This window comes from Pinus tabuliformis, chromosome 4_1 (assembly GCF_031772625.1).
Source record: "Pinus tabuliformis cultivar Carrire ecotype Pingquan chromosome 4_1, CPIR1, whole genome shotgun sequence".
Taxonomy (NCBI): domain Eukaryota; kingdom Viridiplantae; phylum Streptophyta; class Pinopsida; order Pinales; family Pinaceae; genus Pinus; species Pinus tabuliformis.
This window is the reverse complement of record NC_142303.1, coordinates 374,749,026-374,765,088: the sequence shown is the minus strand read 5'-3', so window position 1 is coordinate 374,765,088 and position 16,063 is coordinate 374,749,026. Positions and strand designations below refer to the sequence as shown.

General features: G+C 38.1%; 1 protein-coding gene across 2 annotated transcripts in view; it reads right to left on the bottom strand.

Moving 5' to 3' along the window:
• Window positions 1-15,555, bottom strand: part of LOC149175872 (U3 ribonucleoprotein (Utp) family protein) — a 111,465-nt gene extending 95,910 nt beyond the window's left edge. Inside the window, exons 1-5 of one of the 2 annotated variants that reach the window (XM_089419770.1) lie at window positions 15,054-15,555; window positions 2,938-3,310; window positions 2,264-2,742; window positions 1,354-1,575; window positions 933-1,265 (exon numbers count right to left, since the gene is read on the bottom strand). In XM_089419770.1, the coding sequence (XP_089275896.1) occupies window positions 933-1,265; window positions 1,354-1,575; window positions 2,264-2,742; window positions 2,938-3,310; window positions 15,054-15,413 (1,767 nt within the window). In that variant the 5' untranslated portion in view covers window positions 15,414-15,555. The remainder of the gene's footprint in view (window positions 1-932; window positions 1,266-1,353; window positions 1,576-2,263; window positions 2,743-2,937; window positions 3,311-15,053) is intronic. The other variant, XM_089419768.1, reaches the window with a different exon arrangement.
• Between the last annotated feature and the right edge of the window lie 508 nt (window positions 15,556-16,063).

Genomic DNA, 16,063 nt, shown 5'->3' with positions numbered 1-16,063 from the left:
ATTGGTCCTTCAACGGCCAAGATTAAATCTCTAATCAACAGCTAAGATTAGATTTGTTTGATCCGTGATTTTTGGAACCTTCTAACCCAGTTTTATATTAATACCCATTAATATTTTATTTTTCCAAAGTTTAGACTTAGGAACTCGATTAAAAATATTAATTATTTTAATATCTCCCAAAACGGGTACAATCTCTCCAAACCATTTCTGGGTCTTGGAGATCTCATGTGCTTTAGCCTCTCCACCAATTTTCATGGCTAGAGCACATCTGATGCTACCGCGAATCAACACTTCACACCTTCATCCTTTTAGCCATGGCTTAAGAAGTTCACTTTATTCACATCTATGGCGACTCACAGGTTGTTATAAAGTGGATGCAAGTGCAAGCTGCTCTTAGAAATTACACTTTGCTGCCGCTTCACCAGAAAATTACACACAACATTACATCTTTCACTCATGTCACCTTTGATCACATCTACAGGCACAGAAATGAATAAGCTGACAGGCTTTCGAAGAGTGGACAGGATCTGGACCAGAAAACATGCAAGGTCTCTGAAGATAAAAAGCTCCAGAGGACAAAAATTATTTTTGACCCCTGGGTCAGACTAGTCTCAAATGGCATTCACTTCATATTTTTTTTGTAATATCTGGGTTATCAGACTCGTTATTATTTTCTGCAATTATTACTGTAACTGATATTTAATAGCTGCAGCATTATAAGGATAGCAATGCTGTCTATTTTGTAGGCGGTATTTACAGCTTTAAATTTTGATTTTTGTCCGAGCATATCAGCGCTGATGGGCTGTTTTTACCAGGGCTGCTGGGCCATCAAAGGAATGCTCATGCATTTACTAACATATCTTTTACTATTTTATGTAACGAAAGCTACAGACTTTTTTCCATGGAGAAATAAAAACGTGGAGGAAGCCTACCATAAAGGGTAAAGAAAGAAGCCCTGACTTAGGAATTTCTTCCTCTTCATCTTGCAATATCTTCAATGTCTCCTCTTTGGCCTTTGCTATGATCTGGGATTTAGGTTTATCATCTGAATGTAGAGTAATTTCTGCATTGTCATCATCTTCACTGCTGCTCTCATCACTGCTACTACTCTCGTTCACAGAATGAATCTTTCTGCTCAACAGAGTATTTAAATGCAGTTGCTCAGCTATGGCTGCTCGAGTTCCCTCGTCCTGTTTCTCCAGTCCACGTTTTAAGACTCTCTTTGCCCATTTCGAAGTATTTTTATGCTTCAAAGTCATCCTTTCCTGCACTTAACATGAATAAAATGTGTCACTATATGAACTGCTAATGAATAAGGATCAACAGAAGATATGAGAAAAAATGCATTAATACCTCTGCACGCTTGAACTCCTGCTTCATGGCATATTCCTTTGCAGCTTCAGGATCATTAGGTGTTTCACCTAAACCTGCTTTTACCCTTTCCTTCTTTAACAGGCGATGATATGTCTTAGACTTAATCTTTTTTATGTGCTTGGCTTTCAACTCATGGCGAAACATAAGATTCCGCATTTTTGCAAGTCGGCCCTGGCGTTCCCTTACTTGTTCAACAGTAAGCTGCAAAAGCTCAAATGCAAACATTTTACAATCAATAGAACTAAAATTGTTTAGCACATTTTATATGCACCCATGAAAGCTGCAAAAGCTCAAATGTAAACATTTTGATTTTACAATCAATAGAACTAAAATTGTTTAGCACATTATATATGCACCCATGCAAGTTTACACACACACACGTGTTATGTGTGTGTGTGTATGTGGACCAAACTCAGATGCATCGCCAAAAAATAGTCAGAAGCAACATCGAAAAATTTTACAATATTAAGTGTGCAAGAACAATCTTGTAAATGGAAAAATTTAATCAGAATATATAATTTCTAGAAATACATGCAAAAGGAGATAAGAGTAAAATAACTGTATGAATCAAATATCATATACAATTAAAAAATAACAATAGCACATGAAAATGAATGAGCTGGTATCTGTCAAAATCTTGGAGGAAGTTCTTTAAAAAATATCAAGATCTATCAAAGCTATCCGAAACACAGGCAACTGAAATAACATAGGAGTGGTAGAGCTAGAATAGCTCTACCGTGTATATGCTATAGACCATACACAAAACTAGCATCAGTGAATAAACAGCAAGGGACTTGTATCTCTAAAATTTGTGACCACAGCCATTTTACAAAAGTTCCAATCTATCAAAAACATGGGCAATTTATTCAAAGAACATGAAAATACGCACCTTATTTAATTCAAGCAGCTCAACACCGTCACTTTTCTGAGCTTCCACCACACTTGTGCTTTGTAGCAAGGATGTAATTTCCTTTTCCAAAGCTGTCGTTGGAGTAAAATCATATGCGATAACCCCAGTACCAGTTTTCCCTGCATCTACCTTTCGATCAAGTTTAATAGTTGAAGCCTCCCTATTCTTCTTGACAATTGGTTGCCACTTAGTAACATCTTCTTTTGTGTGTACATAAGCTGCTTTTCTTTCCAGCTTTTCCTTAACAACCTTAGGCAATGGTGCCTCCACCGGCATAGCATTCTTTTCTAATTGCTGCATCCTCTTCCTGAGTGACCCGAAGCCTGAGCTCCCATAGAGAGGTGCCATCAGATCTTGAATACTCACATTTTCAGTAGTACCTGATGGTTTTTGGTTTAGGTTAAATTCAGATTCCGGATATGCTTCAGATACAACTATTTTCTTCCTTCTTTTCTTTCCTGGTCACAAGAAATTCCAAATCTGAGTAATTTGTCATCTGTAACAGAAGCAATCATTTCTGAATCTAAGAAAGCAACTAGCACAGAACACACTCTTCACTGAGAGAAAAAGCTTAATCAACGGATTGAACTTACGCAACTATACAGAAGTAACCTCAAGATTACTTAAAAATTTAGAAAGAAATAGTGAGTAACCTTCAACAGCTTCTGAAGACATTCCAGTAACAGCTTGAAGCATTTTCTGGTGTCTCTCACTATCCTCCTCATCACCTTCCTCTTCCTCCTCTTCTTCTTCTTCTTCTTCTTCTTCTTCTTCTTCTGATTGATTCTCTAGCTGTTGCCTTCCTGCACTCAAATGATCACGATCAGAGACTTCTTCATCATTATCACCCTCACTTCCACTTAGATCTTCAGATCCACTGATTCGGTCTTCCTCGTCACTGTTCAAATCAATTTGTGAAGTTTGCTTTCCTTGGCGACCAGCATTTACCCTTCCTTTAGCAATATGCCTCTCTTCTGAATTATCAGAATTGCCACCGAATGCAGTATCTTCATCAATCTCCTCATCCTGTAGAAACACTTACAACAGAATCTGTTAAACAGTGGATAGAGAAACTATTTAGAAGAAAAACAATAAATCCAGAATCATACAGTTAAAATATAGGAGAAGCAGATTGGCAAAGAAAGAATTTAACAGAAAATCTTGAGTAAAAGAACACAGTCCAAATAATATTAAAGTAAATAAAGAGCAAAATTAGAATACTGCACAGAACCTTAGAATCTGTCCACCTTTAAGGAAAAGGCACTTTAAACTTTTAAAGAAAAAGGAAAAATCCGAAGTTATATATTTAGATGGCTAAGAAAGAATTTGATCGCAAAACTTAAGAGGAAATGAATAAAGTTCAATTCCTATCAAGAGAGAGAAAATAAAGATGAAGAGGTTTATCTTAAATTAGTACAATAATGATAGGTAAACCAATAAGCTAGAATGATAGCCCAGGGGGTTAGATTGTCCAGCTGTCACCAAATTTGTTGGGCATTTGACTAGTTCCACGCTAGCAGGTGCTCAGTCAGACACACGAGTTTAGTAGATAGATTTACTTGGGGTTATATCCAGGAATGTGGGGAACGACCCCTTGGGTTTCCCATGAAGTTTTCCTTGTAAAAAGAAAATCAATAACTAGAATGAATTCATTTGAAGTGAATGAATTAGTAAGAAAAACAATATTGATGTGGAATCTTGAAGTGGAACATGTTGAAATGTAACTAGTGTCGGTCTTCATAATTATGATGTCATGACTTGATGTAATCATTGTACTTGTCAAAAGAAAGAAAAGAAAATATTTATTTTTGTAAAAGAAAAATTATTTATACATGGGTTTCTTGCCCATGGTTTTGATCCTAGGTTGTGCACCCATTGAGTGCTCTAGGGAGTCAAAGTCAAAGTCATAATGTAAAACCCCTAGAAGGGCTCTTGTATCAATGTAAAGAAAAATATTTTATGTCATGGAAATGTCTAGAGACTGCCCAAGAGATCAGGTCGGCTAGCCCTAAGGGTCGGCCTAGAAGAGGCTTGAGGACCCACTCAAATGGCTATATATTGGAGAGGAATTCATCCTCCAAAAGGATACTTGTGCATTCGACTTTCTCAAGGAGATCTGAGGCAGAACAGAAGTGTGAAAAGGAGGAAGGACAGCGAATATGGAAGATTGTTTTGGTCTTGGATTTTGGTTTATCTCTCTCTTTGGCAGCCGAATTCTCTGTGGAAGGACAGATTGCCTCAGATCCAAAATTGTGAAGTAAAGAACAGATTTTGTTTGGGTGGCTGGCCTGGTCTCTTGGTGGATGGTCTAGTGTCTTGGTCTTGGAAGTCTTCATTGAAAATTCTATAAGGAGTTCTCTGGGTTTTCCCCCTTTGGAGGGGTTTTGCCCTAGCTTGGAACCTATTTCCTGTGTCTCTCTTTGTTTGCATTGTGATCTTCTTGTTGGCATTTATTTTGATGATGAAAAGAAATAATAATGATGATGATGAAGTGATAATATATCTCAAGTAAATGTCAATGTTAAAGAGAAATCATGTGATAAACTAACCCTAATGGATGCCCTAGATTTCTCAACATGGTATCAGAGCTTGGTTCGCTTGTTTAAGGGCAAGAAGAAGATCATAAAGGGCTTCAAAACGTCAAGGAGAACTCTGATCCTTAGGACTGAGCTCCTAGAAGGCAGTAACTCAAATTCTGGTCACATATAAAAGCCCTAGTCTCTGTGTAAAGGCCACAGGTCAGAGGAGGAAAGAGCGAAGGTCTTGAAGAGTGTATAATCTCTGTTCTGAAGCACCAAAAGGCTAGTTTGATAGCCTATAGGAGGCTGAGTCCATTGATGTAGAGATCGAACCTCTGGGCACAATAGGTAAGAAATCTCTATTTAAAGAAGTCTGAAATCTCTGTGCTACCACAGAGATCTGAATTTTTGAGCATCAATTCTTTATTGAAGTTATTGTAACCACCAAGAAGGAACCGAGATTGCTTTTGAAGAGTTCTGAGCATAAATATTTAGTTGAAGAGGGAGCTGAGCCTCCTTAAGTTCTGGGCATAAGACCTAAAAGGAGCCGAGTCTCCTACATTGAGGTTCTGTGCATAAAGAAATTTTGGAGGGCTTGTTTTAGAACTTATATTCCTTGAGAAAGAGGAGTCGAGACTCCTGATGTGAAAGGTTATATCAATCATTTTTGGATGGTGTTGATCTGAACTGATTGAAGTAAGAACCGAGCCTCCTACCCAAGCATAAAAGTATAATCAGTCATCTTGTTTTATGCATTGATAATCCAAGTGCTTGGAAGATCTAGAGGAAGAATCAAATTCTGAGCATAGGATCAAGTGTGAAAGGCGTCAGTCATAGTCACAGTCATATTCAAGAAGGACGAAATCTATATTGTTGCAATCTTCTTTCTCCAAGGATGTTCATCCTTCTTGCAGTGATATAGAAGATGGAAATTTGTGACAAAGAAACAAATGTCAAATACCCTATAGCATATATACTCAATTTAAAGTTTGATCAATCACAAGGAAAGCCGACCTTGTGACACCTGTTCTGAGCATTCGAAGTCTAGACAGCATGAATAGAATTGCCATCCTTGAATTTTTTATGGTGGACAAAAGAACAATTTATCTAGTCCTACATATTCATCTTGCAGAGGTAATGAAGCCGAGGTCTTAAAGGAAGCAATTCTGGGCATATATATGTATATACTGAAGTAGCCTACACAGTCACTTGAGAAGCCGACTTGGACAGTGAAGTAATAAGACGACCTTTGGAGCCATATTTGTGGTTGTCAAGGGTATTCATGTGAAGGACAAATCCATTTGTCAAACCATATCAGTGGTTTTTGAAAGCCCTAACCAGAGGGTCATTCCTAGTACTCAAAACAACATTCAATAATCATTTCTCTTTTATACATTCTGGTAAGCAGTGAGACCTAGGAGCTACAGGCAGTAAATGAATACAACAAGGATAAATCTCTGTCTGAAGATCTATTGTGAAGTCCTGTAGCCGTCAGTAATAAAAGTAGCATATTGTCTGTGTCCTGAAATTCTGAAGCAAGAAGAGCAACAGTCATACTATATCTTAAAGGAACATTTGGAAAAGCAGGTCCTATCAGAAGAGCAGTGATATCCCTGTTTGAAGACTCATTGGAAGGAAGTCTTGAAGATGGCAAAGGATCAATAAAGATTGCAGTACCTTTGTGAAGAAACCATGGCATCTGAAAGTGCAGGACACTACAGGTATGTAACCATGAGTTATGTATGGCATATTTTTGTTAAGGGTCCATCATGCCTTCGACCCTTCACATATGCCATAGAAGATATAAGCCACAGATCTGCAAGGTTCCACAGAGATATTTGCGCACCACAACAGAGCTACATGAAATGATCTGATTTTGCCTTGAAGGAGAGCAAGTAGGCCCTATATATAGTTATTCATCCATGCAAAGAGGTGTGTCCCTTGGGGTGGGCCAACATGATCTTGGAGAGGCCAACTTGGACACTTGTGGGATCGCAAATCAAAGAATATAAATTCAAATTTTTCTTCTTTGATTTTATTGATTAAAATATCAATGGAAGCTACATTTTCTCAACACTCCCTTTGAGCGAGGGAGGTACTTTTCATTCTCTCTTAAGATCAATCTCCCCGACCAACCCACTGGTCTCCCAATAATGACCTAAGGGAGAGATCACAAAATCATATGTACAAGTCTCATCAAAAGGAAAGGTTCATAGCATCAAGTTCATCAATCAACGTTGCTCATAAGGCCAAACTCTCCAACCATATGAAATTGTTTCTTGGTGAATCACAATGACCCAAGAGAGTAATCAAAGACAATCTCTCCTACTGGTCTCTCAGTGAAACACAATGACATCAAGATCAAACTCTTCGACCATACCAATAGCCTCCCGGTCAAACCCAATGACATAAGAGAGTACACAGGGTCCATCTCCCCGAACATAAACAAGGGTCTCTCAGTCAAGCTCAATGACCTAAGGGAGGAATTCATGTCTCAATAACAAACACCCCGACTATACAATCTTTCAATCCATGACCCATGGGAGGAATCCTGATCTTGATGTCAAAACAGTCAATCTCCCCGACCATATGGTCTCTCAGTCAAATGCATTGACCCAAGAGAGAGTACTCAAAATCAGAATCCCCGACCAAGCCTACTGGTCTCTCGGTTAACACAATGAACGAAGGGATCACTCCAAGCCTTAGAACCAACCTCCCCAACCATAAAGGTGACTCGGTCAAACTCAATGACCCAAGGGAGTAACCAAAACAATCTTCCAAACCATAAACCATGGTTTCTCAGCCAATCCCAAGGAAGATTCTTGATGTTATACAACCAATGCTTCCTTTCTCCAAGAGAGGGATTCTCAATCATTCCAATCTTCTCTCAGGAGCAAACAAACTTCATCCAGGATAGTGGTTTTGTCAAAACATCAGCAAACTACTTATCAATAGAAATGTATTTGAGCCTAACAGCTCTTCTTTGTACAACATCCCGGAGATAGTGACACTTGATCTCAATGTGCTTCAACCTATCATGAAAAAAGCAGATTCTCAGAAAGCTTCACACAGCTTTGGATATATCACAGTCGATTCCAGCACTTGATCAAACAAACCAGCAAACAACTTTCGAAGGCAAACTGCTTCACAATAGGCTAAACAATCAACTATATACTCAGCTTTAGTCGTGCTAAGTGCAACAGAGGTCTGCACAATACTCATCCATGATATCCAGGCTAAGACAGCATTCAGAAGTGCTCTTCAGAACACCCAGCCTAATCAGAATCTACAAATCCATGCAGCAAATAGTTCAAAGAGCCAATCAGTAGTATCAGACAAGTCAGCAATAGAGTCTGGCAGCTTCTTCAAATTTGTTATCATGGAGGAATCCATGGACTCTTGGTCCATTATGCCAAATTTCTAAAGGATCTCAATGAAGATTTCAACAGACTTATGCCACACTTTCAATCCCAGTTAGTAATGCATTATACCAAAATTCTTCAATCAACGCCCTCTTACATTGAACAAAGAAGTCCTCAGCCCCAGTCAGAAATAGATCATCAAAATCACAAGCTCATCTTCAACAATGGATCATCATTCTAAAAATCCATTAATTCGAGAGTACCATACACGAGGTGCCTGACTTCATATTCTTCTCCCTCTTACTGAGGTAATCCTTCGCTTGGTACTTCTAGCCATCTTCATCTTGGAAGTCACAATTGACTTCTTTTTGGCATAGATCAAATCTGCTCCCTCTAAGTCCATAGCTCAACATGAGTCTTCTTGTCACTATCTTTGCTTTGTTCTTCCATTCTTTCCATCTGCTACTACAGCTCTAGCAACATTCATCATGTACCTGCAATCCTCACTAGGAGGGCATGGAAGAACAATCACAACCAAGCAAGATATACAAAGACAAGAGACTAATAGAAACAACAACAATAGTAATAAACAAGAAAGAGAGATATAAAATACTTATCTTTGGGAACATGTCAGCTCCCTCTTAATCTTAAACTCCTTGCATCCATCAGCAACTTTGTCGGCTTCATCCACATCATCATCGTGATTCCATTCTTCCTTTGCATGAGCTAGGGTTTCTTTCTTCAGCAGAAACGATCAATCCTAGGGTTTGCCTATAAACCATTTTTACTTGTTAAGTTTTGCTAGCCCTAGAAATCTAAAATACTTCCAAACCCTAGATTTTCACTTTGCATCTTCTTGCAAGTCTAATAGACCTTGACATATGCAAGATTTTCTTCATATATAAATGTCCAAATATCTTAGATCCTCATCAATTAATCGTTCTTGATTATTGCTTTAGTATTATCAATTCAATTGAGCCTTTCAATCCAAGTATCTTTAACACATCAATTCTTGTGCATGATACTCTTCTTCAAATGAATTGGAGAGTGACTCGGCTTCTAATTTTCTAAAGCCTTTTCTTCAATACCCTGCTTCTGATCACGAGGCAATATCTTTAAGGAAGCACAAAATTGTTAACTTCACACTTCATTTTTTAGTGTTGGTCTTATCTTGCTTTTGAATGACAATTTGATATGTGATTCCTTCATAAGACATATCACAGTAGATCGAGCATTCCAAACTTGGACTCATATGTTTTGTAAGGGAATGCGTTCAGTTCATTAACTCAGTCTTCTCAACCATAATTGCACAGACCTTTACAATATACTAAGATCATCTTTGCTTTATTGAACTAGAGGTTTACAATATACTGAGATCGTCTTTGCCTTATTGAACTAGAGGTCACTTGTTTCAAAAAAGATTTTGAAACAAACTGAAACAAACTTGCAATTAGACCTATACTTGGTCATTGACAGAGCTCTTGAGATATAAGAATAAACATAATACATACCTCGAGCGTCAAGCTTCAAACCATATGCCTTCCTTTTTAGATCTCATATTCGTCTTTAATCATTGCTTCTAAAAGTCATTTGGAATAGGTAATAATGCACATCAAATCTATTGAGATACATACCATATCAATCCTCTTCAAATTTCTTCGGGATATCAAGTCAACTCCTTATATTGCATTGTTTAGGTCTCATAACCTTCTTTTATGTATAGTGCATAAATCTTTCCAAGCTAGCATCAGTTTAGCTTCTTCAGAGATATAGAAGACTTGCTTTATGAGACTTCTTGTCAATATACTTGCAATCACAAGTTGAACAGGATAAGCTTTAGGATTGTAATTAGATCAGTGACCTGGAGATACATGAGGAGATTTTAAACAAATTTTATCAATATTTCTTATGACATAGTCAAGACCATGTCTTGAGGCTACTCGAACTTCTACTAATAGACCTGAGGCCTTTTGTCTTTGGCAATAAGTTTGAGGCTCGATCTGAGATTTTTCCAACTTCAGCCTTCTATTCTGAAGTTTTCGATTCTATGAAACATACTTTTGATAGTAACGACTACTTAGTCTTCTTTTGAGGCTTTCAGGTTATTAAGAGAGATATTACTCTACTTCTCAAAACTTGATCCACTATTTGACCTACAGAGATAGAAGAATTCAACCTATTTTCAATGCAAATTTTTGATCCTTTCACAAATGCAAGGAGTGGGACTTCGATCTTGAACTAGGGCTTTGACCCTATTGCAAAATATTTGATTCAAAACAAACCTTCAACCTTTTGAGATTAGATTTGTCCTCCGTGCTTCAAATAGAACTCCTTTACACCATACATTCAACTAGAAATTACAGAGATAAGAGATTTTTGGACAATCTGCAATTTAATACTAGGGCCTCTCTTCCAAGCTTCTCTTCACCCATGGCTTTCATACCATGTTGATTTTTCTAGTGGCATATGATAATATAGCAATTTTCAAACTAATAACCACTTCCAATGATACAATTTGACTTCTTTTAAAACATTCCAATCAGTAAGTAGTTATACATGAAAATTTCAACCATTAACATTAAGATACATAGAGCAGTAAAGATCACAGTAAGACAATAAACAAGAGACACAAGAAATTACCCTGGGAAATCCGCACTCCACGGGAAAAAACCTAGCAACCTTTCCTCGTGAGAGATTGTCCAATTCAATCCAAATTGTACATCAAAATAGCATATCTTTGACAAGATTACATAGGCAAATACTAATCAACAAGATGACCTCCCACAAGTGCCAAGCCAGCCCTCCAATATCAAATACAATGATCCCTCCAATTATGTCCATAAATAGGTATGCCACAAGCCTCTAAGAGGATTGAACTTCAACCTCGGAACTCGCACTATTCACAGAGATAATGTGCCACAGAACCTTCGCATATCACAGACATATCAAGCCTCAGACCCTTCACATATTACAGAGATTCCATGCCTCAAAGCCTTCGCACATCACAGAGAAATCATGCCTCAGACCCTTTGCATATGTGCCATAGAAGATTATATAAGCCACAGATCTACAAGGTTCCCCAGAGATATTTGTGCACCAAAACAGAGATACATGAGATGATCTGAATCTGCCTTGAAGGAGAGTGAATAGGCTCTATATATAGTTATTTGTCCATGCGAAGAGGTGTGTCTCCTGGTGTAGGCTAACTTGATCTTGGAGGGGTCGACTTGGACACTTGTGGGATCATAAATCAAAAATATAAATTTATTTTTTTCTTATTTTATTTTATTGACTGAAATACTAACCAAAGCTACATTTTCTCAACAGAAAACCCTCTTAAGTCAGTCACCTAGTGTTTGTGGATTAGGGAAAGAGGCTAGAACCCAATAGAAACTAACCCCCTATCTTATTAAAGAAAATTATGAAGTCACAACAATAGTGGTCACCGTTGATAACAAAAGGAGCAACAAAACCTGGTTCTCGATGATTATCGATGCAGCATCTCGTTTGATCCCTTGGGGCGCCGTCAAGTGGCTTTCAACTTTGCACTTCCTTCTGTCGGCAATGTTGTTGAAGATATGGAGTTGGGCGAAGGATCCCTTGGTGCATTGGTTGAGGTGGGCGTTGCTAGGGAGTTTTCCGTTGTTGATCTTCATGATTCAGCCTCCCCCTGTGATCTTTGCTTCCTCAACTTGCAACATTCCCCTCAAATCGAAGTAGATCTAAAAGAAAGATCGCCTCTTTCCTCTCCATTGGGGTCGATGGGAAGTTTAGAGGATCTGAACCCTACGAAAGCGTTCTAAGTTTTTGTTAACACACTCAGAGGAAACTCGATCCAGATCTAGGTCACTGCATTTAGTAAAGTGGTATCCCTAAAGCAGATCTTGGAGAACCACTTAGGGATTCTTGTAGCCATGCAACACCTAATTTGTGAAGGGAAACAGATGCAAGATATGTTACATTTGCATGAATATAGTATTTCTAGGAACTCCACCATCGTCATGTTGTTGAGGTTGTGTGGGGGTGCAATAGGATCCAAAAATCCAACTTCTTCAGCTTCATACAAGGATGCGACACGAGGTAAGGGGCCCATTTCAACGGATCAACCTTCATCCCTTCCAAGACCATATATTGTTGAAAAATTGGATCAAATGCCAGCACTAGATGTCAATAATAAAGAGGTAAATCATCTCCTCTTTGTTCTCCATTAAAAGCTGTCATTTGCAGATTTAATGGATTCTGGCCAAGACCCGAAGCATTGCATCAGTGTGGTTTTTATAGCCTAGACCAAAAATTGTGACATTTGTCTTTGTTCAAAAGGTTTTTTTATTGTACAGTTTGACTCTCAAGAAGATTTAGAGAAAGTCTTGAAGGAAGGACCTTGGTTTTGGGGAAGAGCAGGGCGCTTCATCACTCCTTGGTTTTCAGACCCGACCATATATTGCTAAAACATAGATCCTATCAATGGATCCAAACCTTGGATTATGAAAACACAGCATTCAAATGTTGTGCATGTTTCCAAACATGACACTTACAAGATATTTGTCCACATACTAAAAAGCCCCCAAAAAATAAAAAGGGACAAGTCTGTAAAACAAAAGGTTGGCAGCCTTTTGATCCCACCTTTTCAGAGGGTGAAGAAGAGGAAATCAAGGAGGACCCTCCCAAACACAATGATATGAGCACTTAAAATCCTGATGTACCTGCACAACTCATGTAGAATGTTATACAAACAAGAATGAACCTTGAATCTGATCATCCTGGAGTTGTGGCACACGAAGAGGATGGGTTGATGGGTTCGAAGAGAGACCATATTTCAGAAAGTTCAGATTATGATAAAGAACACCCCCCTGTGGTGTCTGTGACTGAGTTGGCAATTATACCTATTGATCGGAAAGTTCAGATTCTGATAAAGAACACTCCCCTGTGGTGTCTGTGACTGAGTTGGTAATTGTACCTATTGATCAGAAAGTTCAGATTATGATAAAGAACACCCCCCTGTGGTGTCTGTGACTGAGTTGGTAATTTTACCTATTGATCCACCTTCAGGGGGACGGTAGAAGGTCCAAAGAAAGAAAGAGAAGTTAAGTGACTATTATAACACTTAATTTCTATTTTGTTTTTGTTTTTGTTTTAGAGCCATAAGGTTGTTAATTTGCTCTCACAAGACTATAGTCTTGCTCATACTTAATGCTTCTATCATCTGCAAAATGTCATTTTGTTCCTTTCTGAGTTGCAAAGAAATTACAGTTTTTTCCCGAGGAAAAAAAAAACGAGAAAATTAATTATGTAGGTACATGACAACACTTAAAAAGCATACCAATACAAATCCATCTTAAACTCGGATCTATCAAGCACCAAGAGGGATCAAATTTCTTAGCGTGTAATTTTTTTATCACTTAATATTAAGGAGTTAATACATGACATGGAATTAAAAAATCAAATAAAATACACCTTAAAAAATTTGATCCCTTTCAATGCTTAACAGGTCCGAGTTTAAAATGGATCTATACTAGTAAATATCAGTTGTATACTAAAATTAGTTTGTTGCCATATGTCTGAAATACTTGTAAACCCAAGTCTACATTACTCCAAGCACTCCCTCTCCCTCTTGGACAAAAATTTTGCTAATCCTAATTGTCCTCCATAGTACAGAAACTTTTCCTTGGAAAATCAATATATCTATTACCACGTCTTGAATGGGCACATGGGGAACCTCACTCTCCATCATGGACTTTCTCCCAAACAAAGCGAATGAAAAGCTCTAGGATTTGTCTTTGAATGAAATATTGTGTTCCTGCACAGACACATACAACTTTAGCCATCGGACATCAAAAACGTGAGAGCATCATGTCCCGTGCCCATGTTCTCCAACAATCTTGTCAATCACACCAAATTCTATGCTGCATTGGACACTACAGCATACTCAGCCTCCATGGACAACATGGAAACTACCATCTGCATTTTGCTGAGCCATGCCACTGGTGCACCAACTGACATATAACATCAGCCACTTGTTAACCAGCTTGTGTCTAGTCAACCTCTCCAGTTAGCATCTGCATATCCTGCAAGCCAAAAATCTCTTTCGCCAGACACAATCCCATACTTCGTGTTCCTTTCAAATACCTTGGTATTCTTTTGGATAACTTTCAGTGATCAATACTTTGGATGATAATAAAATCGGCCAGTACATACCATCATATACATCAGACTACCAATTAGACCCCAATACTACTTATCATCCACAGACTTGTATGGTTCCTCATCATTTTGAGGAACTGCATCTATTTCCACCTATTCCCATTAGAGCATTGCTACTTTTGCAATTTGTCATGGATTAAAAAATCCCAAAACTTGGTAAAACCTATTTTTCTTGCCTATGTAATATAAGAAGACATCCTTTTCTATCTCTGCTTATTTTTAGACCTAAACAACAATGAGCCCGACCATCATCTATCATCTCAAACTTGGATGTAAACTCCCAATTTGCTTGCTTTGTATGGTTTGTGTTTTCACTAATATGCATCATCAGCGTTGCCACGAACAAAAACAAGATCACAAAGGAAAGAATCTATGATCAGATACCATGACGTGAACTTCCTTAGTCTTAGGTGTCAAGTCTCAGAATAGATGTTCCCCCAATTCGTCCTGGCTTCATCCTCTATTTTTTTTTAGTTTCATTCGCGGGGCAGACCCCGGAGTCAGTGGAACCCTGCTAAAAGGCTTTTAACTACCCACCGACGGAACCAGTGAACCAAGGTTCCATTGGAAAGTATGCACGGAATCTATATAGGCAGGGCTACTTTCTAGCCAGTAATGCTGAAATCCACCAACTAAAGCAAAGAATAATCGCATAAACCCTGAGATTGGATTAAAAACTAAAATTACCTCAAAATCTGAGGGCAGCTCGTACTCGAGCTTGTCGACTTGATCATATCTCCTGTTGTTTTGGGTTTCTTCTTTGGGCAACTCTTCTTCGTACTCGTACTCATCTCCGTGAAGCTTCTCGCCATCTTTTTGATCGTCGTCACTGCCTTGATCGCCGTTTTGATCGAGGAGTTCGAGCTCCTTCTTGAGAGTATCGGGGAGCCGAAGAACACTGATTCTTTTGGAACCACTCTTCTTATTGCTATTGTTCTTCCTGCCACTCTGATGCTTCTGTTGGTTGTTTTTCTTCATCTTCCTGGAGGGAGGAGGGGCAGATTTCTTTGCCATTTTCTGGCCCTTTGCAGGTACGACTCGCCCCATCGTTCGGATCGATTACTTCACTCCTGCAATTTGAATCTCAGAAATACCAAAAAGATTTGCAAGAACCCTCACAGAACCCGCTTGGTTAGAAAAAGGATAAAAATAATACCATAGGTAGTCATAATTACCATTCAGTGAGCTATGAGCATATGTATATGTATGTAATGAGCTAGATATGTAATGCAGTTTTTTGATGTTAATATGTAAGTGTTTGCATTAAACAAAAAATATTAAATTATATGTATTAATTAAGTATAATTCAGGTAGTTAGTATTTTACGAGGCAGATGTGTAATAAATTTTTAAAGACAATATTTAAGTGTTTGCTTTTGAAATTATATATATATAAAATTTAGGTAGTTAGAAAATGGAAGGGAAAAATGACAAAGTTGTTTCCATTTTATATATAGGATGGTTTGTTTTTGGTTGGTTATTAAGGAAATAAAATTATTATCCCTGTCAAAGCTTTTAAAGTATTAAAAAATTATTGATGTTATATGTTAACACCCAGGTTGTTCCCTATGACTCCCAAGGGAATACGGCCGGGGTAACCACTAACCAATCTTTGGATCACAGCTTCTAGCCAAACTGTAATCAGAGAGGGCTCTCTCTTTATGATTTGTCTCTGTTATGATGGTGTTTTAGGCTAGC